Source organism: Labrus mixtus, chromosome 13 (genome assembly GCF_963584025.1).
Source record: "Labrus mixtus chromosome 13, fLabMix1.1, whole genome shotgun sequence".
Classification (NCBI taxonomy): Eukaryota; Metazoa; Chordata; class Actinopteri; order Labriformes; family Labridae; genus Labrus; species Labrus mixtus.
In genome coordinates this window covers 3,475,005-3,501,608 of record NC_083624.1, presented here as the reverse complement: position 1 = coordinate 3,501,608, position 26,604 = coordinate 3,475,005, and the positions used below count along the sequence as shown (strand labels likewise).

At 38.8% G+C, this 26,604-nt stretch overlaps 2 protein-coding genes across 3 annotated transcripts in view; both read left to right on the top strand.

Annotated features, from left to right (window-relative positions):
• Window positions 1-26,604, top strand: part of asmtl (acetylserotonin O-methyltransferase-like) — a 243,536-nt gene that overhangs the window by 28,326 nt on the left and 188,606 nt on the right. The gene's annotated exons all lie outside the window — the stretch shown is intronic.
• Window positions 1-26,604, top strand: part of itgbl1 (integrin, beta-like 1) — a 52,911-nt gene that overhangs the window by 10,709 nt on the left and 15,598 nt on the right. For both annotated transcript variants that reach the window (XR_009675535.1, XM_061053173.1), the window contains exons 3-7: window positions 10,606-10,752; window positions 12,543-12,665; window positions 13,892-14,032; window positions 17,939-18,079; window positions 19,493-19,639. Coding sequence is in view for 1 of the 2 variants with exons in the window: in XM_061053173.1 (XP_060909156.1) it covers window positions 10,606-10,752; window positions 12,543-12,665; window positions 13,892-14,032; window positions 17,939-18,079; window positions 19,493-19,639 (699 nt within the window). In the remaining variant the exon portion in view is untranslated. The remainder of the gene's footprint in view (window positions 1-10,605; window positions 10,753-12,542; window positions 12,666-13,891; window positions 14,033-17,938; window positions 18,080-19,492; window positions 19,640-26,604) is intronic.

The window sequence follows — 26,604 nt, the reverse complement described above, 5'->3', positions numbered from 1 at the left end:
ACTCAATAACAAGTTGCCTCCTGAGATACTCGCCACTTTGCACGTTCATTTTCCAAGATGAAAGCAGAGCTCACTGACCAGCATATTACAAAAGAGCTATTTCTTTTTTCTTTTGATTTTTAAAGAAAAAAAGAAAAAAAGAGAGTTAGATTAGTCTGTTGGTCTATGCTAAGCATACTCCGAAGTCTAACTTTTTAAGGGTGTTCCTGTTGCACACACATTTAAAAAAATACACACTTAACACACTGTGAGTCACATTCTTTGCTAACAAATTCCTTTATTTTCAGAATTCATCTCAAAACATTGGCTGCAACAAGTGTAGAATAGTAACTACAGTGTGTGCCAACATACTGAAAAAAATAACAAGCCACTTATAAAGAGGAAGCAATTTAAAGTTTAATTGCAACACGGAACCTCCAAATTTGTGATGTCTGGTGTACATTCATAATCAGCCACGTTTAACTGGAAGTCCCCCCCACCCCACCCCACCCCACCCCACCCCCCGTCCCCTGTTATAACTGCACCTCACTTTGGGAATCACTGATGTGTTAGGATATTTAATTGTAGACTATATAAACCTTCATCCATTGGACAAAATTAAAGCAAAAAAAAAATGCAACAGCTGGTGACAAATTGCCCTGGTGCTGTCATTTGGAGCCAAGACAAGAATCCAGCTTTAATTTTTTTTTTAAACTTTACATATTTTCATTTTAAAAGTTTGCACCACGTCCCACCTGTTCACATGGAGGAGGCAGTTTGTATGACTTAAACTTAAATGTACTCAGTAGGAGGAGCTCTAAATCTTTTGACTTCACTTTGGGAGAGGTGTTGTTTTGTCCATCTTATTATACAGTCTATGTGTAAGGAATGATTGTGATGCAGGGAAACTATCAATTGATCTTGAAGCTCCCCTAAGCTTTACGTTTTCAGAGCCAAAACCATAATGTTGTTAAATCTCACTACTTTCATTTTCAGTAGCAGCAGCAGCCAGCTATTCTCATCTTAAAGCTCCTGCAGAAACACATACTGTGCTACCTGCCCAGCAAGCAAAAACCCAACCTTAGCAGACAAAATTAGCAACTAACCACTGGAACATTTTAAGTAGCTAAGGAGCCAGATATTTCCCTCAGGAGCCACTGGAAGGCACAACAGAGGTAAAACGACAGTGAATATTGGCTTTATTTATCAGGTTGACCTAAACAGTACTCCAAATTGGCAATTTCTTCCTTGGGAAACCAATTTTGTAAGGGTAATACTTGTGCATGTTGCATTCACAGTTTGTTGCGCTAGCCATAGTGTAAAGGCGTCAATGGAGGTTTAAACTGAAGAAAACATCCACTATACCTTGATGAACTTTTGGTAACACATTTGGAGGCTGTTGTTTGTTACTCAGTTAATTGTATGGCATTGTATTGAGAGTTCTTTCAAATACGGTATTTATTTTAACTCCATGATATAAATTGTGCAAAAAAAAAACATGAGATAAACACTTCTCAGAATAGTGCAGTGAAATTAAAATTCACCACAAACTACAGCCTAAAATATGACTACATTTCAATCAACACTTTCCTCACAATTATTACAAAAAAGTAAGATACAGTGTGCATGTATAAGCTTGCATTAGTTAAAGCTCAGGTTTGTCTAGACTTTACATAATCACACAGAAACAAGATATGACATCTCAGAAGTAATGAGAGAGGATGGACACTTTATGTTGATGTAAAGAAAAAATAACCACCCGTCTTTGTGTTCTCTGTCCCCTGCAGCCACCAAGCTATGAGTGTCAGGGTTTAATGGAGATATGTGTGCATCCAGAACAGGCCTAATGGAGATATGCGTGCACGTGTGTGCGTGCATGTGAGGGGTGGAGTGATTTATTTGGGCAGACAAGTTGGCTGCTGTGAAGACCTCATTATGGTTCAGCAGTCTGGAGCGAGAAGGCCCTGTTCAGCCTGATAATAGGGTTTCACTCACTGGTACACAGGCTGCAAAATGGAACCTAGACATATCAGAAGAAGGATGGGTTTTAACACCCAGAAACACACTCTACACACACACACACACACACACACACACACCCAGGATCAGGCTCATTCTCAGAGAGCTACACCCGTTCACACATACTATCATATGCCTGTGTGCATAAAAGGCCCAGCGATATATTCAAAGCATATTGAGAAAAATACCCCCCTATACTCTCCCCCCCAGGATACTCAGCAGCCCATGCAGGATGCACGCTCTGCTGTCTGAGATCTGCAGCCAATTTCTCTCCCCGCGGCTCCCTTATCTCTGCCTCTCACAACTGCCCGCTGATAAGATCCGATAGATTTTTTCTCCTCGGGGATAAACTGTGTGTTTATCTTTTCCAAAAACATTAGCTTTCCTGGCATGGAGATGGTCTTATAGCTTGAATGGCATTCATCGGGCAAACATGGACTAATTCAGGGCTTTTAAATCGGAGAAACAAGTCAAGCTGGATCAAGAAGCGGGGCACATTTTGATGGCATAAAAACCTGTGTGCTAAATTTATTTTCCAAATTGTCAAAATAAGATGCTGCTATGATAAATGGACTGTACTTCCATGGTGCTTTTCTAGTCTTCTAACCAGTCAAAGCGTTTTTCCAATATGTTACATTCACCCTCACATGTTCACACTGATGGCAGAGGCTGGGATGTAAAGTGCCTATCAGCATGAACTAATCCCATTCATACGCAGTCACATGACACTGGCTATGCCATCAGAAGCCATTTTTGGGTTTGGTGTCTTGCCCAAGGACCCTTTGACATATGGACTGCAGGAGCTGGGAAAGCTTGAAAACAAAGGAATTAGCATCCTGTACATTACCCATTGGTTTGGCCAATTCATCACCCAAGGTGAGCGTTTTGCTGCCGCCATGTTGGTTTTCTCGGGCCAGAGGTGGCAATATTTAGATGAGAGGCTGGTGCTGCAGAGAAGCAAGAGATCTTCAAACACTAAGTTATCAAAGCTAATGACTCTCCAAACGTTGACAATTCATAAACTGCCATTATTTCTAAGTTAGAGAAATGTTTGCCACAACATAAAATTGGGTGGCTAAGAGAAGTTGTTTATTTACCAGACCAAAAAGCTAAAAAAAAAACCTTGCTTGCCAAAATCTCCCACAGGTTCCAATAACACAAACACTGTGGGAGGTTAAGCTCAGTGACTGAATTGGTTGTGTTGATTTCTATCTAAAAGCAGTATCCACCTGTTAGAGTGACCGTGCTTCTAATTATGCTAAATATCATTCAAACAGATGACTCACTCAAGACCTCATCACCCATATTGTTTATCTGCTATTAAAAAGGTGGGTTTTAATAAGGACACTTATGGAAATTGACTCACGTTTGGAGCCAGCCTCCAGTGGCCACTCAAGGAACTGCTTGTCCTTGCACTTCTGCATTGGCACTTGGTTTGAAAAAAAATCCTGCTCTTTTTTTGTAGGGATTTTCTATGATCTATCTTTTTGTCCTGCAGCCAAGACATTCAAGTCAGCAGAACATGGAAGCTCTACATTTATATATATGTCTATATAGACTGATGAATGTATTCTGCCCAGGGTATTCCTGTCCAATGCATGCTGGGACAGAGGCATTGTATGGAAGCATATGCCAGAGCTTGTCCCTGTTCTATTTAGGAATGAATGGAGGAGAATAAATAAACGTTCTTGTCATTTTATTTTGAGAAAACGCCACATACAGCATGCTTTTTTTTTTTTTAACATACTTCCTTATCCTGAACAATAATAGATGAAAGCATGCTTATCAGTTTATTATATTATAGTCAATTAAATCCCCATCAATTCAAAAGAAAGAAAAAAATGACTACAAAAATATATGGTGGGCCTACTTAGTTGCTATGAAAATCAAACCTCCACATTTTAATTCTCACTAATCCGCATGCTCACGCTAGCTAACAGTCAAATAAAGTGTTATAGAACTCTTGTTTCATTGGAAGCCTTCATCTTTTGTGTGAGTTTGTCTACCTGTTTGAATGTGCAGTATGTATGTGCGAGTTTGTTTGCATGTATTCTTGTCTGTCTCGGTATAGATGTGTTTCTTCCTTTTCATGTGTTGTGGTCATCTTTTAATTTCTCTTTAATGTGTTCTTACACTTTGGTACAAACCTTGTTTGCTCTATAAACAAATCTGACCTTGACGTGTTTTTGCTCCCTTTGATACATCTCGTATAGTGCACAGGCATGCATGTTGACCAGGGCTAACATCTGGCTACCAACTGTGCAAAAACTCCCTGTCATTTCACTCAGCTGGTTTAATTTAACTGTTCCTTTCCTGTCTCTTCCTCTGTCCCAGTTTGGAGTGTTTTTGGGGGTTTAAACGGAACATTTACCTCAATTTGTAGGAAGATTAAGATCAAGCTATTGAAGTTTTTTACATTTCGGTCGTCACTCCACTGTTGACATAGATAAGGGTCAACGTGGCAGTGTTTCCATTCTCTCTTTCACAGCTGTCGCTCTTTTTCCCCCTCACTGATGAGCCCTCCCTCTCCCTGTCACTCTTGCTGTCGCTCTCTCTCTCTCTCTCTCTAAACTGAACTCAGCCAACTGTTTTTTTCTCTGGTGTGTGTTCAGAGAGTCTGCGATTTATGGTTCTTTTCCATTGTCAGAATCACAGAGGGTGGCCGGGGGCTCTGCACGATAGAATTGTCCCAATGAAAACACTCTTGTAATTACAACACTTGTTAATAATTACTGCTTCAATATTGAACAGCATTAGACTATTATACCAAGACTGAAGCCCTTGGAAAGCAATCATCTTTGAGTTTAATCTTCTTTGGGACATCCATTTAGCTAAATGTTTCTTCATCAACGACTTTGAAATAACATTTACTGTAATTAGAGTTGTTCTGATTCGGGTAACATTTAGAAATCTGCTCCTGAAATGTGGGATCGGCTTGTCCCTGCATCCATTTGACACAGTAATTCATAGTTTTCATGTGACGTCACAAAGTTATGGAACCTCTGGTGGGGCAAGTAAAGTATCCTACTGCTGTATGAGGCAGATAGTTTGCCAGTCTCAGTTGCTACCTACAATTTTTCACCAGCCATGTCATATCTTTTTAAAGAAAAGGACAGTTGATGTGCTATCGGTCGCACGAACCGACGGGGAGACAAGCCTGGGTTGTGCTTCAACAGAATCCCATTTGAGAAAGAAAATCAGAGAGGAGGACATTGTGGATTAATGCTAATTGACACTCCGCTTAATGCAACAAACAAAATACTTCTCCTACTCCTGCAATAAAATATTGGGTTAACTTGAGCAAAATATTCCTGTCCTTTCACTAAGGCTTTCATCCTGCTGGCCGTGTAAGGGAAATGATTCTCCACTAGATATAACAATCACTGACATTAAGTTCTGGTAACGACTTTGCTGTTCTTAGCAATTTAAATAGTATCACGATTTCTTTATAAGGGTCCTTAGTGCCTAAAACTTGCAGGAACAGTATTTCAGTTTTTCTGTTGTTGTCAGGTGATATAACCGTGTTGTTTTGAAGACAACAAGCCATTGCTGCAACTCTACAGTGTTCAGCGGTGGCCACTCCCTTCGCACCAGTCGTGTGACTGAAAGGTGAAGTAGTCCAGAGTAAAATCTACTTTTTTCAACAGATATCGATTCGTTTTTGCTGCTTCAAAACAGAATCAGTCGTAGGCACTGTTCAAGAGAATCACAGAAGAACTGATCTTGGTCATTGATCACATTTAGACAAGAAACAGTGCGGTGTAATTTTAAACTAAACCAGAACCATCAATGGAAAAGGCAGTTCAATTTAGAATCTTGATTTCTCTCTCTCACTTTCTTTCCTATATTTATTTCTTCATGTTCTTCCTAAGTTATAACTGACTGTTGAACTATGTGCTCATGTTTAGAAAGGAAAGCCTTTAACCAGCCAATAAAAAAATAGAGAAGTCATTTCACATTTAAGTGCAGAGTTTTAATTATTTTGAAGTCACACCAGTATTGGATCGGTACTTAGTATCAGTCACTCTGCAAACTCAAGGACAGTCTTTGGTTTTTGAAAGGAATCAAATGGTTTTGAATGTTTTCTAACTCAAATTGTAATTACTTTTTAAAAAATCGACCTCAGAACAGGGATTGTGTCTACATGTCTTACTAAAAACTAAAACTACCTTCCCTAGAGCCACTGATGTGGATTGAGGCAGAAGGCCAAGTATTTGTGTGCTCCAGAAAAATCAGTAACTTTATGATTCTGGCAGACTTTATTATACACGTGTCCTTCCCTCCCTCCCTAAGAAGCAGGCAAGAAAAAAACCCTTTCCCCTTGATGGTTGTTGTTATCTGGGAAGTGTACATTTTAGCCTTCTTTCCTCCACTTTCTCTCGCCCAGGCTATTTTTGTTTCTAGAGCCTCTATTCTTTTCCTGGCTTGGCCCCGCAGGCTCTTTGCACCCCTAACAGAGCCAGAGAGGATCCCACCCAAGGGGGTTTTCATGTCAGCAGTACATAGGAAGTCAGCTTGTCCATTGCTGTTTCAAATCAAACTCTTCCAGATGTGCTTTCAGCCAGAATTACGTAAAGGTTATGAAGTGACTTCCAAAATGTACAATAATAGACAGAGGATATAAACAGTAATCATGGAATAAAAACTCCCTAATAGAAATCTGTAAAAGCCAACTAATAGGATTAATGCAGAATTTATGTTGATTACCAAAAGAGAGAGAAAGAGAGAGAAATAGAAAATAGAGACACAGTGGAATGCAGTCCTTGAGCCATTACAGCCCATTAAATTGTATTTTTTTTTTGTTCCCAGTACATATTTTGATGTGCTCTTACTTTGATATTCTGAGCTTTGCCAGGCAGTGTGCCTGAGTGGTGAGTCACCTAATGATTCCAGCGTGGGCTGCGAGTAGAAAAAAGCAACTCAAGTCTGTCCAAGTCTATTGGTAAAAAGTTGTTTTGATTGGGACCCTTTACAGCTCCCAAGGACTTCATGATGTCGGAACAAGTGTTTTTTCTCTGCAGCTATGCGGCGTTTGGAAGGCTAGCTTGAAATAGATGTTTGCTACACTTCAAGCTAATTACAGTGGAAGTAGTTTAACCACAGCAGAGCGAGCCGAGAAAGTAGCCCCTGTTGCAGGAGTACATTTTCTCTGTTAGCTGTTGGTACTGTTAGCTCACAGCTAACGGATGGCTATTGTATATTTCACTAAGTAGCTATCTTTCCATCAGAAAGTACTTAGCGTAATTAGAATAGAATAGAATTACTTTATTAATTAATTAGCTAGTTTCACCAAAATTAGAGACTAATCTACTATTATTATTATTTTGTGCTTTTGTTCTACAGTCAGCGGGGCTAGCGCCTCAAAAACACAGCACTCCGGTGGCTTCTAGCGTAATGTAGTTTGATACATTCATTTACAACTGTCCTTTTTATGCAAACAGATCTGGACATTGTATTCACTTAACATTACAAAAATAATAACTCACAGCTATTTGGGTTAATTTATGTAGGCTATGTAGATGGACTTCTAAAATGTTACTGCTAAATGTAGCTACAAAACTACACTAATCACATGTAGTCCACAGCTTTCAAACACAACTGGTTAAATTTTTAGATGATGATGTCACCAGAATTGACAACTGAATGCCTGGATGGAGAGTTATATAACACAGGAAGGAAGATACAGAGGCTGGAGGAAGACACAGAGGCTGAGTTATTACCTGAGACAGGTGTCTCCTACATATTTTTCCACAGAACATGAGCTGACGTTCAGCCGTTTCACGCTCCATAACCCTCAGGGAGCAGAAAGCAAGCAGGAATAATTACCCGCTGAAATGAGTATCATGTTATGGAGAATGTAATCTAAACAAAATAAGTGAGGGAAATGTCATTTGGAGGAGAACAATTAAGTGGAAATAATAAATAAGCACAGAGACCATCTCTGGGAGTTTATTTATATGTGCATTATTTTATCTGTAACTGGCATTATAGTGTTGCTTATAATTGAAACTGTATCAAATACTCAAATAGTCTCAAGACTGCTGCAAATAGAAGCGATAAAAATGTATTCTACTCAAAAGGAGGAAATTACTTTTGGTTTCATGTAATCATCTAGTAATTGTTAAAAAAAAATCCAGCATTTTTTATGCTCAACATATTTTGTATCCGCTTCAGTACTGCTTTAATAATCAGGATGAAAATACATTCTGTAACAGATTCTAAATTCTGAAAGTTGCCACCATTAGGTCAACCCCTTCTAATGTCACCTGCCTTTATAAGCCTCAATTTTTGCATCTCAGCCGCTGCAAAGATGTTTTTCTGGTATCAGAAGTGATCATAGGCTATTTGGTTGAGCGAACGGACGAGCAACGGGTTGGCTACTGCATGCTAATGTAGTTTTAGAGTCTGTTCCCATGGCTAATTCATAACCTGGCAAATAAGCTACTTAACCATCATCTTTCCCACAGAATGAAATGAACCCTAACCCTAAAATTCTTAGCAGGTGTGCAACACCTAGCTTAGCTGATTACATCTCCATTAATAGAGCTAGCAGCAGTGTACAACACAAACCGATTAATTTACAGAATTGGTTTCTTCATCACATTGATTTGAAGTCTTCAACACCATAAGAAGCAAGCAACAATCCCCACGCACCGACTGCCAAAATGTAATCAATACGTACAAGAAAAAACCAAGCTAACACGCTTGGTATGATAAGCGTCGACACAGATACCTGCAATTGCTAACAAATAAATAGTACAATCAATTTTTCAATTACCTAAAAAGTTGCAGCACAGACATTTGGGTGGCCTAGCAAAACAATTTCTTATCATTGCATGAAATATCCCCAAAAGGTACCAAAGTTTAGTGACATAATTTAGCTGAGATAATACAGGATAATAGCAAACAGCTAGAGCACCAACTTTCCCAAAAGACTGTACAGCTGTTACGAAGTAAGAAACTAACTAAAGAGTCAAAGCTCTTTTTTGTACAAAGCTTTCGACATGTTTAATGTTTCTGTAAAATTTTACGTGTAAGTATAGTACCTAAAGGGGATTGACTTTCTTTTGGAACCGGCCTCGAGTGGAATCTTAAGGAACTGCAGTTTTTGGCACTTCACGAGGTGCTTCCTATTCTAAACATGAGACTATCTGCATGAGTCACCATCCTCTCCCCATCAGCAGCTAATCATGGTAACACCACATCATTTGTTATTACTGCTATTGATGGTGACAGAGATGCAACCTCTCTTTCTGACCCTTATTGGATGTGTCTGTGCATGGTTGGACACACTAGGCAAGATAGTGTGTACAGCAGCGTGTAGGAAGCACCCTTACACCCTCAAGCCACTGAATTACTGCTCAGGAAACACCAAGAAAGATAAACTGTCGACAGACAGGAACCTTCCCACACACATAAACTCTCCCCTAGCAGACAAAGAGGGGCCGTTTTATGTGTCAGAGTGATTGCCAAGCAGAGATTAATGGGGGCTCGTGGGAGGTAGTGACTTGGTAATATTCGGCTGAATTACGTTGGAAGGACTTTAATGTAACTCGATTTAACAGCTAATGTCTGGTTGTTAGCTCTTGCACAAATAAATGGAAAATCCAAAAAGAAATGTCAACAATTACACTCAGATTATCTCTGTGAGTCTGTTTTCTGTGCAGTAATCAAACAAAATAACTAAGCAATAAAATGGTTACAAATGGCCAGGTCAAACTTTAATGATAGATTTACTCATTTATAATTGGGATGATAAGAATCACTAACAAATGAGAAAACAAGGGGGATGGACGAGTTTTAAATACTTTGGAAGTATGAACTATTCTTCAAATTAACAAATAGTAATCACATTTAAGATTACATTGAAATATGTTTCTTCCTTTAAGGATTATTTTTGTCTCTGTGTCTCAAGCACACATTTCCTTTTTCTTCTTTTCCTTGAACACAATACCATAATGTCCTCTGAGAGGTTCTGATAATGAGGAGGGACGGGGGACCTTCCTGTAGTTAATGACTGATGGATAGCCCTTGAAATGAACACCACATTTACATGATGAACGTGTCAGGGCGATGATTGAGAGTGACATACAAGGCCTCTCGCTCGCTAAATGCAAAGGGAGCAACATTTATAATAACTTGTCAACAGCTTTCATTTGCATCGTATGATTCCTCATGTTTCCATATTACTCACAACGGCCACCAGAATGAAGAAAAATTGTCATGCCAATCCGTGTGCAGGTCCTCAGGACGCTATAGAATAAGGTTATGATCACACTGACTGATTGTATAGCTTTTAACAAAAGGGTTGTAAATTCAGCTTAAACAACATACAGTACGACTTTGTTTTGCCTTTTGCTTTCTAGACGTATATTTGTGTATATTTGTGCAAGGCAAATGTCTTATTTTTTACATCCGTTAAAATAGAGTCACTTGGACGGATAAAGTTTCTGGGAGCCTAATTAATCTCATAAACACAATTCCTGAACTTTCCGAGCACTGCTCTGCCATCATATCCATTTAAGATTACATTTATGTGTCTCCTTGTGTTTATAGAGCGATTTGAGACACAGTAAACAGCGTGTGGTGTGTTTTGTTTCCCTTCAGACCGCGGCTACTGTGACTGTGGGATGTGTGAGTGTGATGAGGGCTGGTCCGGAGATGCCTGCCAGTTCCAGGAGGAGTGTAACCTACCCAACAAGAAGAGCAAAGAGCTCTGCAAAAACCCTCAGGGGGTGGTGTGCTCCAACAGAGGTAACCTGCTGTGCACAAAAAAAAAAAACACACACACACACACACAAACACATGTGACACAATGTTCGTCAACAAAAAAAAAACACATTAGAAAAACTGCGACAGGCAAACTGAAGGAATTGAAAAAATGTAATTTGCAAATATACATAAACACACAAAATATATACATGAAACTGACTTTGAAGTGTATTGCTTTTTGAACTACTAAACCAAAAAGCAATTATTTGTGAAAGGTTTATACACTGGAAATAATGGCTGTTAAAAATGCTTTATAGGCGTATACATCTATAAATGCATCTTTCAGTAAAAATCTAGTAGCAAGAATAATTGCAATCTTATTTCTTACTCCTATGTCGTCTCATAGACTGTGTATAAGAAATGGACGTTACTACATACCGTGTGGGATTGCCCTTTGAAGTGGTCATTGTGGTTACAACTTGTCATTCAATGACAGGTTGCCATACACAAAAGCAAACCTGCTTTTCTTAAAATTTACTCAGATTGTCACCAATGGTTTTAGTTTGAAGAAGTCTTTGTTTAACTGTTGACACCATAAACTTATTGGAATATTGATTACAGAGTTTTTAAATCTGAAAAGTATGGTATTTTTCTTATCAGCTTTAAAAAAAATCGTACTTCCTCCTCCAACCATTGAAGACCCCCCTGCTGGCCATTTGAAAGAATGCAGGTTTAAGGCACTTCCTCGCTGGCTTCACTTATGACAACAAGAGGCTACGTCTGTTTCTAGTTGTCAAAGTTAACCTAAAAGGTCTTCGTAAAACAGTACCTACATTTGTTGAGCGAGTCTCAAACTGTTATAAAAAATAAAATAAAAATAAAATATTACAATTAGATTGTATTTGCTTTTCATAGAATCAAACATCCTTTCCCAACCTGTGACGTCACCAGCAGGCTGTTCATCGTGAAGTATTCAAGTTAAAGGCATTTCCTCAGGCTATACCTTTGAAACCAAGAGGATTCATCCACTTCTATATACAGTCTATGGTCAAACATTAATAATTGTTGGATAATGTGGTACATGTTTTATTCCAAGCCATGATGTCTGTGGTTTATAGTATGAGTAGGTTTGAGCTTTTGAATGGAAAATTACTAAAGATTTGTATATTTTCTTCTATTAAACCAGAAGAAAATGTAAATAGATAGTACTTAGACCTATCAGTATAAACAATCTATTTTTCAATAACACAGGGTCATAAATTAATTCTTGCATGGATGAGCGCCATTGGGAGGACTGACATCTTGAGTTAACAATACTGCAATTAAGTATTGATAATTCAATTTGGTCTTAAATCTCACCACAATGAGCGTATTGGATCCACAGTTAGTGTTTATATCTGTGGAAACTCAACTGAACTTTGGCTCACACACACACACACACACACACACACACACACACACACACACACACAACGAGGTGATGGTCGAGGTTGTTTCCCACTCTGTGTCCTTCAATGACTTGGGCTTAACCTCACCACGGGCCTCATCAAAATGAAGGACGCACGTGTATTTGCGTGTCTATATAAGCTCGTGCAGTAAAGTGAGGGACCTGTTTGAGAGCTTAGAAATGCAAACTTATAGGTCGTTGTCGAGCCTTCTGTCCCTGTAATGCATCTTTTAAAAAAAGCACATGAACACACATTGCACACACTGACAGAACACAAGCCTGGATCTGCACACATACTTCCATCCACAACCATACAAACACACATAAACATGACATTTTCCAACAAATAAGCTCAAACTGTGACTAAAACTGGACTCTTTTACAGGCACCTGTCAGTGTGGCAGCTGTATGTGTAACAGCGAGGACAAAAGGGGTCTGGTGACGGGAAGTTTCTGTGAGTGTGATGACAGCGAGTGCCTGGAAGAAGACACCGGAGAGGTGTGTGGAGGTATGCCCCAAAACCCCATTCCTCCCCCCATTCTCCCCCACCATTGATGTAGTCTCAGTGGCATCACATCAAGAGCCAAAGATGGTGGTCGGCACATGGAAATGCTGACTCCAACTAAATATTGATCGAAACCCGGCAAAGAGGTGCAGGCCTTAAGCCTCCTGCTAAATAACTACAACAAGCCCATCTGTCAACTCAGCCAGGCCTCCAATGTAAAAAAATACCTGCAACTTTTTAGCTAACACAATTCCTTTTTTTGCATGTCTATAAAACATAAATGTGTAAGTGAGGGAGCTGTAAAGTTTTCTGGTGCTGCAGCAAGGTAACATCAGCTGTTTGTCTTGCTTTAGTATGTTCCTCTGGAGAGTGAAACAAGTTGAAATTGATATTGAATTTTACATCCAACTAGCAGGAAAGGAAATCAACAAAATCCTAAACAACTTACATATGTTGTTTGTTCAGCTTCTTTTTATTGTTGGTTCAAGGTCATACGAGCATTATCCCACATGAGGCCATCAAAGGTAAGGTTTTAAATGAGCATTGTGCCCTGAGATAACCTATCAGCTCTGTGTCTTTTTAGGTCAAAGACTGCTGGAAGTCCATTCTTGTTGTTTCTTGCTTACTGCATTAGCCTGTGTTATTGCCTAAGCTTAATTATCCCTGTTCCCCACCGCATATTCACAACAGGTTGTACTGGTGCTTAATTGACAATGATAATTACGGTAGCTGTTTTAAAAAATAAAATTAAGTTAACCTCTAAGGCCTTTTGTTTTACTCAGAGTGAGAGAAAGACTATTAAAGCAGTTTAACACATTATACCATTCTTATTACATGGCTGTGTTGAATACTTGATTCTGATTGGCCAACTCCACAGGAATGGTCTGCATTGTTTTCGTTCTTTCTATTTTATTCTCTGTCTTTTTGTTTTATTGCTACATTGTTGTTTTTATTTTTGTGTTTTTATTGGGGATTTTTCTTTTGGGATTTTTCTGTTATTTTTATATTTTTCAAAGAAAATTAAAGTTAAATGATGTGTTCTTCTTTCGTAAGTAAGAGGGAGCTAATGGTTTTGGGTGATCATTAACCTAACCTTGCCATCCTTTAAAATAACGATATTGTCCACAAAAAAACATAAACAGTTAATATTGAAGTTGCTGAGTTCAGTTGTTTAATTGTCAATCTACAACAATGACAGTTGTTGCACATGCTTTCTGATCTGCTTACAGGCCACGGCCAGTGCTACTGTGGAAACTGTTACTGTGCTGCTGGTTGGCATGGAGACAAATGTGAATTCCAGTGTGACATCAGCCCATGGGAAAGCAAGCGGAGATGCACATCTCCAGATGGCAAAATCTGCAGCAACAGAGGTCTGTTTACCTGTTTCACAGCCAGCATACACTGTAATACAGCTCATGTCTGGCACAAATCTTAATTGTTCGGCCTTGATTATTGGTTGTGATAATATTGCATGTTGAAATGTGAATTGTCTTTTATCTGAAATGCAGCCCAAATACAAAATATTACAAAAAAATACAACCAAAATATAACAAATATTTAGAGCATGCTGTTTCTGAAAGCCACTTTTACACGTGGATGTTTTTAGCAATGTCAAAGCAAAAATTATACCGAAATGATGATTTTAACCGTGATTAACCATGAATCATAGTGGTGATCATTTTGAAAGAATTGTGTTGTTAGGAAACAGGAAACAACAGAGAGAAATAGTGGAAAATGAATAAAATAAAAAAAAATTGGTGTGCCATCGTAATTTTTGCATGGATGACGAGAAGACCCAAGTTCATTGTGTCATCTGTCAAACCACAAATGAAAAGATTCATCCTTGAGATTCACCTTGAAAATTGCAATTGTGGGAAAAAAATGCAGATAAATGGGGAAAAAAATGATAAATGCAGGGTATACTCTGGGTTGATAAATTCTCATGTAAATTCCACTGATAGTCATCAGAGCTTGTCGGACAGGCAGTCAGAGAAATAGCTTCTCTAACCCAGCTCAAGTGGACCTGAGGGATTTCAGTAAACCTCTCTAAAATTAATTACACTGGACTGGCTAGGGCTGGCTAAGTGGTATAGGGCTAAAAGGTAAGCTACATGCACCAAGTCCCATGATTTATGGTTAAGTGCACAGCTGCCACAGCATGAACATCCATCCACTGTGTTCATGCTGTAGCATCCTTTTGTACTCCTCTTCAGGATAGAAAAGGTTAACAAAGGCCAGTGGATCCCATGAGGAGCAAGAGAAAAGAACAAAGAGGCTTTGGCTGTAATGAAAAAGGAGTTCATATCAGTTTGAGAAATGTATGGTTTTACTCATAAATCAACCTAAATGTATTCATCTGCCTTTGTTTCCAGCTTTGTATATTTCCCAGTTCTTTGATGTGTATGCACCCTAATCATTCAAATTCTTGCTTTTTCCTAAAGATGCATTTTTATGGCTCTGGAATAAGAAGCAAGTTTGAAAGCTATGATTTAGTTTTATGTGTGTCTCTGTTGAGCCAAAAACTAAACTGTTTATGTGAAAAGAACAAACACAACAGCTTTTACAAGATGTGTCATTTTCTGACAAACAACTGCAACTTAATATTTAGAATAAATCAAAAGGGCTTTTCAGTTGCTGGCAATATTAGTGCAATCTCAGCCTGGCTTACATGACTACATACTGCCCTTTGCGTATGTCAACCCAAGCCCTCTCCTCCCAGCATTTACAGTCTCTCTTCACCTGTTTTATCCAATTGAGGCAAAAAATGGCCCAAACAATAACTTCACTTCTGGTATCAACTTTGTCACCAACAATGACAGACTAATTATTTTCCTCACACAGATTATCTCATGTATACCGAGATTTGAGAGTACACTTACCAGGTCTCGAGCTAATCCTAATGAAATAACACTTTACCCTTCCCTTGTTTGAGTAAAAGTTATGAATAAAGGCAAATATTAAACACACAAATCTATTTGAAACAGACCTAACGGTGACTGCCAACGTTAGCGGAAGTGGATAACTTCCGTAAGTGTCTTGAGAAGCACTCTGAAACTTAGGCTGTGGACGCTGCCAGCTCAAAAACATTGCAATTGAAAACAGGCTCTTAAGTACTTAGCTTTAAAGGCTTTATATGCGATTTTTTGATCCAGCAGATGTCGCCCTTGAGCACCAGCATGAAACCAAAACAACTCGCGGTGCATTGTTGTGTTAGCATGCTAATGCTAGCGATCTTTATTCTGCTCGTATCTTCACACTGCATGTAAATTTACCTGAAATGAGCGTGATCTAGAAACACAGTTAAGCAGTGAGTACAGTATGTTATTCTTCTTTTCTCTAGTCCCTCAATTAAACAACTTTTATACACAAGGGGAGGAGTCGGCCGGCCATCCCAACGATGTAAACAAAGTGAAGATAGGACTCTGAAAACATCACAGACAGTGGGACTCGGGTGTTACACCCATTGTAGACAGTCATGACTCACAGAGTTATTTTCAGAGGATATACTGAAAAATTGCATTTAAAGCCTTTAAGAAGAACAACAAGGTTTTGGTTTTAAGTACGTAATAATGCATGCACACTAGTTATGTTACTCACCTACAATACTATATAACGTTCTTTACAAAAAGTGTGTTACTGTTTAAGAATTTATGAATATGTCAACTTCTAAAATTGGGTCATCAGTCTCTTTTAATTTCAGCCGACTTGAATTCTTCATGAAAAAATAACAAGAGGTTAGCATTCAGAAATGACAATGACATGGGGAATAAAAACTACTGTCCAAGCTGTTGCATTTGAATCTTTGGTGGTAAGAAATGTCTGAAATAATAGCATTACATCATATGAACTTAAGGTAACTGATGAAATTGTGAAAATGCAATGCTGCTATTGTAGTTTCAAAACAACTCTTGTTTAAGCATGTCCTTATTGTAGCCAAAGATTAATATTAAATCCTTCCATTTTTTGCCTTCCCCATTGCATGCACCAATTTATGCAAACATCTTGTCATAGAGCATTATTCACACACTCTGTATAGATCTGAGAAGTGACAAAATCTGGCTCTGATTATAATTTCAACAACTCCCTATTCCCATCCCTATATATGTTCCATATGTAACCATTATGCTCTGAATTAATTCTCTTCAAAGCATTGTGGAGATAATTCCTGTTGATTATATCATGAGATGGATAGAGGAAAAATGGTAACATAAAGAGGGTGGATTTTATTTAATTGCCCTGTATAGTTATGGGTGAGTTAAGTGCTCTGAATAATAATGGGAAATATCATCTTTCTCTCTCTCTTTTACTTTGCTCAACAGTCACCTTTATCCCCCGCTCTGCTCACACTATGACATGAATGAGTGAATGATTTGACTGACAATACCCACCAGATTATTCTCTTTCAAACCAACAAACTGTCAACCCCCCTCCGCCTGTACGTTCACCTAGCCTCCTTGGTTGAGCTAATAATAAACCAACTGGCGTGCTGTCAAAATGATGATGCTGGAGGCTAAATATATGCATTTATATATGATTTCGTTGAGCAAAACAATTTAAACCTGAGATAATATGGTCGCATGAGAAACCCAAAGAGGAATCATCCTCCTGCATGTGTGGAAGTGATGCTGCTATTTAGCTGGAAGACAAGAAAAATTTGTGAAAAACGGTATTTGGAAAATGAATGTATTCATAACAGGGAACTGATTTTATAGATTGTATGGGTGTTCCTTTTTTAAAAAGTAACAAGTAAAAGTGATGTAATCTGCTCTGGTGTCATTAAAGTGCAAGGCTCTATAATCCAAGGCTCTGGGATTACGAGGTGGTCAGTGGGATTGAATTGAGGGCCAGGGGCCAGACACGCGCCAGCCACTGCCCATAGGCCTGCCAGCTGGCCTGGCTCCCCCGGGGTTCCCCTGTGCTCTGTCACTGCTGATAAGAGAAAATGGCTTTTCCACTGGCTGCTGCTCAGCTGATGCCGTGCCTAAGACGTAAAACAAATGAGAAAAAGAGACACACATAGACAGGTAGATAGATAAAAGGAAGAAAAATGAGATAGAAAGTGAAGGAATATCCCTCCTGATGGGACAGGATTTGTTAAAGTAGAAGAAAATATATACTCACACGCCACCCACATACTGTATGTGTAAGCAGCGTCTCCCTGTTGTTCACATCACAGTCAATTAGCTGCTTTGTGCTTTGTTTTTGTTTTCTGTATTGTAAGGCTGAAGCACATGAAATGGAGAATTAATACAATGTGAAACTGTGTCTGCTGTTAGGTACCTGTGTGTGTGGGGAGTGTAACTGCCACGATGTAGATCCCTCAGGCGACTGGGGAGATATTCATGGGGACACATGCGAGTGTGATGAGAGAAACTGTCATGCAACCTACGACCGATACACGGATGACTTCTGCTCCGGTAAGCGTACTGATGTACTGTATTTAAGAAATCAGAAGCCTGTTTAAAATACATCTCTTGCTGAGAGTTGGATGAGAATGATAAAAAAAATTCCGCATAACTGTCCTCTTAATATTTAGCTTTAATGTGGAGCCACTCTCAGTTAGCTAAGCATCAAGACCAGCAACTAGGGAACAAGCTAACCAGGCTTCAAAATGTTATTGTACACAAAGCCTGGTAGAAGCTAGCCAGTGTTCAACTCGTCCAGTATAAATTACCCAGGCTCTAAAATGATTGTACTCTTAGCCTGGTGGGAATAGGTTTAAAAATTACTATTGTACAATTAGCCAGGTAGAAGCTAGCCAGGTGCTGACATAGCAACAGTAGAGTAGACCATTTAGAAGCTAACCAGGGAAGTGTACAACAACAATTTTGATAGTTACAGTGCACTTTTGGTTAGCGTGATTTGTTACCTTTCGACAGAACCAGCTAGCTCCTTTCTCCGGTTTTTTTTCTTTATGCAAAGCTAAGCTGGCTGTCTGCTGGCTCAACTAAATTTGAAGTTACTTGAAAGTTCTGAGAGCATATTAGTATTATTACAGTTTAACGTTAAAGAAGCTAGCCCATTGAATTTAAATCTGTATTCAGTATTGGATTTTTTCAATGCATATTCATTTTCACCTTTAACTTCATGTAGCCTTTAGCCTACTTTCTGCTTTTTACAACGACCAACCGCAGCTCCACATTTGCTTCTTTTCCCTTTAGAAACTTTACAGCAGTGCAAGTGAACTTGACATATAACTCAAAAATAAACCAGGGAGAAGTAGGGATGACCTTTTCATGGTTTCTCTAAAGAATTAATGAACCAAAATATGATGGATGCTACCACTGTATCACTGTTGGTTAAGATGATGATTTATGCACCAGTAGCATTCTTTCATACTACAAGCAGTTCTTTGGCACATACCTGCTAATGCAGATTCACTTTTAAAGAATACAGACCACATCCCCATTGTAATGCTCCTTTATTAGATTTTTTTTAATATACATATTTTCGCTCCCCTTGACAGAATAACCTATTAATGCTGTTCATCCAGCATCAATACAGCTACTGTCATAGGCTAGTGTACACTGTCCCTGTCAAAATAAATGAATAAAATTAAATAAATCTTACCTCATTTTCTGACCCCAGCATGGCCTGCCCTTTATTTATTTGACTTTCTCCCATCCTCTCCTTTGCATATAACTTCCCTTTTGCCTTATTTTCTCCTCCACAAGCATTCTAACTCTCTACTCTGTGAGAGGTGTCCACTTCACCGGATGCTGTTATTTTTTTCCCTCTCAGTACACTTAATCTGAAATTTCCTTGTACAAGCCTCCACTTTGCCTCACCTCTTTGCTTCCCTCACCTTTTCCCCTCTCCCCTCTCGACAGGTCAGGGCCAGTGTAATTGTGGCAGGTGTGACTGCAAGGACGGATGGGCCGGGAAGAAGTGCGAGCATCCTCTGTCCTGCTCCATGTCTCTGGAGAGCAGTCTGAAGAAGTGTCGCGGAACGTCCAATTTGCCCTGCTTTGGACGAGGTACCTGCTCTTCCCATTCCCATCTGTTGCCATGGTTACTGAGGCAGGCCAGCACTCTGTCCTCACCTCTTGGTGTAAAATAGACCATTTTCAGCCTTTCACATCTCTTAATCCATCCTTGAGAGGGCTGTAAAGACGCCAGGGTGCCCAGCAATCAACGAGATAGGATCTTTAAACAAACCCTGAACAAAAAGCAAACATGCTGTTTTTATTGTGCAATACCTATACACATGGTTATGCCTTTATAACTTGTAAAAGTGTTTTTTTCCTCAGGTCTGTATACTTGTGTGCTCATTCATACAGGTATATCTGCATGTTTATGAGCATGTATGAGATTGAGGTGTCCTGTTTGCCTGCAACAATGTAAGCCAATGCTGGAACTGCTCTCTCAATAGAACAAGCGGTGGGTCGATATGTCTAGATTTATTACAATGCACTGTATGCTTCATTAGTGGCCCAGCTGTACAGAAGAAGCTTGTTTTCTTGGCACCTCCAAATGTTAGGTCTGGTACTAATAATGGATGTAGATACTGAGGAAACCGATACTGACAAAAAAACAAAAGTCTGGGCTGTGCTTCCATGGCATTGTTCTAGACATTCATCTTGAGCCGACCGATTGATGACTGTGAGGAGAAAGTGGGCGAATAGATACATTATGGAAACAGCACTGTACATTTTAGCTGTAGAAATCCAATAGCTAGAGGCTGTGTTTGTGTTTTTCTCTACAAAATGAGAGATTTACTGTACACAATAGAAATAGCCTAACTTTAAGAACTTAATGACTGAGAAGCAACTCTTGCGTTTAGAGAAAATACTTCCACACAGAGGTTTACACTCAAACACTCAGCTGATCTGCTTCACCAGGCCTGTATATGTGTGGTTTGATCAGATTTGATTATCAGTTCCAGATATCCAACAATGGACGGTGGATTCAGATTTAGGTCAACAAATGCTGATTAGTGCACAAAAGATTGTAACATCATCACCTTCTTTTCGCTGTGAAAGCAGGAGCATTGACGGTGGTGTAGTGCGCATCACTGAAGGACTGCGGTGAACGGAGTATGTGGAAATTGGGACTTAGTAGTGATAGAGTGAGGCCAAGCAATTTTTTCAGTACACCGTAAATCAAACCATTAACTGCCTAACTAGTCCACCGAATGGCACGCATTCCATTCTTCTAGATTTCATCGAACAACTACAAATGTACAAAAGACCCCTGGCCACATCTACAACTTACTGTTTTAACTTTAAATATCAGAAAACTAATACACTAAGATACATTTACAATTTGAGTTAAACTATCCAAAAACTATGGAAATTGCAGTCAGGTTTAAGATAAAGTTTTGATATTGCTCTCCTCATGGAGGTAAATGAACAAACGCCATAGTTTCAAAAAGGACAGCTACTCAACAATGCAAAGCTTTAACCAAACATAAAACACATTCATTGAGCTATTGTTCATGAACATGTGACCTAGATTAATTGGACGTACATGGCATCAAGGGCAAGAAATGTACACATTTATAAATGTAAAATTAAGTATTGTTGTCATGTGACTGCATGGCTTAAAATGAATAGTTCTGGAGGGATGTTACACCGTTCGGAAAATGTGTTTTTTTTTATCATTTTGGAGCTAAAAAGTGCAGACAGTGCAGAAGCCTAGCAAGAGCGCTTTTCATAATGTATGGGGTAGTTAGGAATAAATGGATTCCAGTTTCACTGTTTTGCCGACGATATCCAGCTCCACATCTCCACCAAAGCCATCACTCCTGCCACTCACTCAATCCACACTGACTACATCACAGAAATAAAATCCTGGCTTCAGACCAACTTTCTCAAACTCAACTGCGACAAATCAGAAGTCATCATCTTCGGCCCCCAATCCATTTTCAAATCCACCATCGATGGCTCGATAAATGAAAATTGATGAAAGGAAAGACCTTTCTAACATTTCTGAAGATGATTCTTCCATAGAATTGTGAGACAACAGTAAAGGCAGAAAACATATATTTATATATTTGCCAAGTAGATAGATTGCCAACATCCACAGCTAACGAAGGACAATGCTCACGTTAACATTGTTCCTAGACTGACACCTTGCATTGTTCTTCAGCACACTATGGCCATTTATTAATAAGATAAATTGTCTAGTAGTTATGCAGTACACAATTCCTTAGAGGTATTGCTTGTACTTTGTACTCTGCACTGATGCAGCAGCCCTAATCTATCAACCCTACAGCTCCGTACGGGCCATTGTTTAGTGTCTTGCACTAAAGGATTAGAAGACAATAAGAAAAGGTACAGTAAAGCCTGCTTTATTCAGGCAGTCTCACAGTGATTCGACTTAATAATATAATCTGCAGTGGGCGATAAAAGAGGAAGCACAACCTGCTCGGTCTTTGGGCTCTGCGGATTTACAAAGGGTTAATGTGAGGCATTGATTTCCTGTTTCATTTGACTGTGGGGGAAGTCTCCGGGGAATCCACAGCATTTAAGTCGCTGCTTTGTTCAAAATGAAAAGTGTGGACTGTATGTGGACTGTAGCCGACTATAGGTAATGTTAATGGACAAATGCATCCTTCAAAACGATGGAAGTAAAGCTTCTGATCAGATAGGGGCACCTTAAACACATATGTTAGAGCTGCTACTATGGTTACAAACGCCTTAACAAGTCAAAATGACCATACGCAAGCAATGCTACTAAAAACAGCAGTAGGTCTTTGATATACTTACAGTACACATGACTACGATGCAATACAATATGATAGATATGATATAAAGCCATATACCACACAACTGCATTATACAGTACCATGGTATGATGTGATAGAAAACCATTGGATAATTGGACTAGACACGACGATACAATATTATACGATACGCTAGTTTATGATAAGACAGGGATGACAAGAGTTAGGAAAGCCATGATGATAAGACACATCAAAAAACCATATGATACGTTACGATGAGATCCAAAAGGATATGATACAAAACCATACGATACAACAGGGTACAACACCATGTGATCCAATACCAAATGATACGATGATACAATACTATGTAACAAAACCACATGTTGTGTAACGATAAGATTGTACGATTGGTTAACAATACCCTCCGATACTACGATAGGATAGTATATAAAACAAGACGCTGTAATACAATATGACATGACACTTTCCAATATCATATAATACAAAACTACAGGATGCAATACAAGAGGATACAGAGTCATATGATACAATACCATTTGATAGGATATGATTGAATACAACACGATAATTAACAATTAAAATGGTGTGTGGATGGGAAAGAACGACAAGAGGCAGGAATGCCATGGCAACGAGGCTCAACACCTATACCTTCTAGAAGCATTCTTTACAAGTGTTTACCATGGTAAAGGCCCAAAATGACTTTTTATATTTACTAAGTTATGTGTAAATGGAACCAATCTTGTGCCATTGAATACCTCAACTAATTGTTACATACTGCATCGATGGACGTGATTGGATGAAACCAATTCTACAACAGCAGATTTGAGAAGGCACGTCGTCCCACCTCACATAATGATACATAGATTAACTTGTGCTTGAAGAATTATTAAGCTTTAATTCCTTCATCAGTACCTTAATATTCTCTCCTATGGCTTCAACAAAATTACTACATACACTTCCTATCATCTATGAATTATTTCTTTTGGAAATTAATTCTTTTTCCAGCCATTTTAGTGAAGCTATTGGCAGCTTAAGTAAATTGCCACCACATAATACAGCATGGAATTGATCATTTTCTTTGCAGACACCTCAATGAATAAAAGTGATGAACAATTTTTCAATAATTACATCTCAAATCATAGGCTGTATATACGATTTTAAAAGTGTGTCTGAAGCAGAAGTGCTTCGTCTGGATGCAAAAACATTAGATTGTATGAAATCAGTTGAGAAAAAGACTCTACTTCTCACTTGGTTTATGAACTGGATCAACATTTTCTTAATGAGTTTATGGTCTCAATCGATAGTTTCAGATCTTCTTCAATACAGCGTGAAGCTCATTTAGTCAACAATGCCCTTCTTTAGATTTAAATCAAAGAAAAGCAGGGTATGCAGCGGCTTTTTAACTAAAGACAAAATAATGTATATCCTCCTCCTTTTGTTCATATCTGGTCACTTTGGCTCCAAGAAAACAAGATGGCTACGCTCAAAAATATTTATTTTATGGTCGGGTTTACAAGCGAGTGACGTCTAGATTCAGTTCTGTTATAGAGTCTATGAATTCACTACTACTATTATCTTCCACCTCTGTTGTGGTACAGAAAAGAAAGTAAATGTGTTGTCCATTCATACCTGATTGTTTTGGATGCTGTCTAGGTACACGTGTTGTTTTTTCACTTAAGACTTGTTTCCACTGGATGCCCGGTTGGTTTAGTGTTTGGATGATCATAATGGCTGGAAACAATTGATTGTAACAGGGTTTGATGCGACGCTTTCATAGCTTGAAAAGGATGCGAATGAAAAGAAGAAGGGACAGTGCGAAGGTCTATGAGAACTACAATGAAGGGAGACAGGATGGAGGGTGGAAGAGAGAGAAAGGCAGAGAAAGTGAAGGAGACAGACGAGGAAAATCACTTAGGCATGGATGAATGCGGCTGGTACAGATGGCAGCTTGAGCGGAAAAAGCCTTGAAATTTGAAACAGCAGCTTCGAAGCTTTTCTTCCTGAGAGGTGGAGGCAAGTTGCTGGTGGATAGCAGATTCTTTGTACCGTGGTATTTCCTCAAGGAAACACCTGCTTTCAACATCTTTCTGCTGATTCTCGGGATTCCTATCTCTGTTTTCTGCAGCGTGGCCTGTAGTAGACATTAACTATGTGAGCAATGTTAAATATTTAATGACAAATTCACACTCCTTTTTTTACATTAATGTAATCCAATACCTAACATTAAAGGGATAGCCGGGGTTATTTATTGTGCTGCTATTAACTTGAAAGGGACTAATTAAAAAAAAAAGTTAAAAATTAAACAGTAGAGGGATAAAATCTTGACTTGTTTGGTGTGGGTTAAAGGCCCATTAAATTTGCATTAACTAGTGTCCTTAGCTTGCATAATGATTTGTCTGAGTCAGGCTGTACAAAGGGTGCACACAAGTGTTTAAGAGTTGATCAAATCTCTAAGATTTGATTAAATAACTTGAAATAGGGTGTAGCTTTTTGAATATGAAACCATACAAATCTGTTGAGAGATACTAAACTGCAACATGCTTTTCAAACTCACACTGTACTTACACTACATTAAAATGCACTAAAACTATTATGGTAAGATTGAAGGGGTTTGCTGTTTTTCTGCAATCAAGTTTAATTAATTCACCCCCAATTTCTAGGATCAGTCTCTGAATATAGTGCACATTTCACAGGATGGGAGAGACTTTGAATGACAGATATTCCAAGATAAGGTTTGGCATACGTTTGGCTCAGTAGATAGGATAGCTGTAACTGATGGAATTAGAGGATTGTATTTTTTGTTTGTTTCACTAAACTTCCCACAATGCAACTCTACTAAATAATGTATTGGTCACTGACCCTCCTGTGAACTCACCCACCCACATGCTTTCTCTTGGGAGGGAAAAAAGCACTCAACTTAACTAGTAACTGTTTTTGACTATTACATTTGTGGAGTGTAGTTCACCAACAGTTTGTCAGAGTCTCTGGGATTATTTACACTCATCGTCATTTTAGGACGTGAACCTGCTCTAATGCAATGTGTGTTACAAATGACATTAACCCTGATATCTAAATGGAGTAATGACTGCTACTTGTTCAGGGAATAGTGTCCATTTTATTTTCTCTATTGAATAACTATTATACAACTAAACACAACCTGAAACTGACTAAACACCTGTTTGATAAGTATCCCACTATTGGGTGATAATGGAATGATTCCATTCACACCAAAGCACGAAGGGAGCTGTCAAAAGACTGGACACATTCAATTTAGTGTAGTGGTCAACAAATTCCAGCTGTCATACAATTAACAATGAAATCAGGTAAAAACAAAAAAGCAAACTTTGGAGATAAGAAGGCTGCATGACTCATTTCAAAACAGCCAAGTTAATGTGTTAGTTAGTGTTGGTTAGTGTGATTTCTTCTTTGTGCAGTGACTGTAATGCTAATACTCAAAACTACTGTGTTTTTAATTGAGGCAATGAATTAGTTTTTCATGCAGCAGAAGGATAACAGGTTGCAATGCAAGTTCCGTGTTATTCACTTTGCCTGTGTTCTAGTTTCACAGCTCTTTGGTGAGAAGAGTGCCACATGTGTGGTTATATTTTTGCAGATAAGCCAAATCAGTCAAATGCTGGCACTGATTTTGGCATGAAAGTGGCTTTACCACTGGGCTCAGAGCACCTTTGTCAAAGTGTGACAAATGGGACAGAGTCTCCCTGGGTGTTTGATTGGAATTGGGTTATCAATGGTGCAATTTTATAATATTTTTAATTTGGTTGATTTTTGAAGTTTTCCAGCATTGAATTGCAAATAAAGACATCATATTAGAGTGTCTCTGTATGTAAGAAGTTACATTGCACTGCTCTGAGGCATTGGGAGTCACTGGTATAGAGCGGTTTCCCTTGGGAAAGCTTTCTTGGACGCCGGCCCTTTAAGAAAACTGTCTGCTGCTTTTAAGAGGAATGAGAGAAGCTCACTTGATTGACCATTATTCAAGCTTACCCTAGCCCTCGATGATTAACTATTCATCTATTTAACAATGTCTTCTTGCTCCCTTGGCTCTTTTTCCAGTTCGAACTGGAATGAAACACGAGTGAACATGCACTTATTCTCATCAATAATAATACAAAAAAAGGACTTGACCTTCACCTGCCCCCTGTTTTTATACACAGATTTGTCTGTGGCTTTATCAAAATAGATCCAGAATGTCTCAGTCTAATGTTGCAAATCGTGTCATTAAGGTGTTGT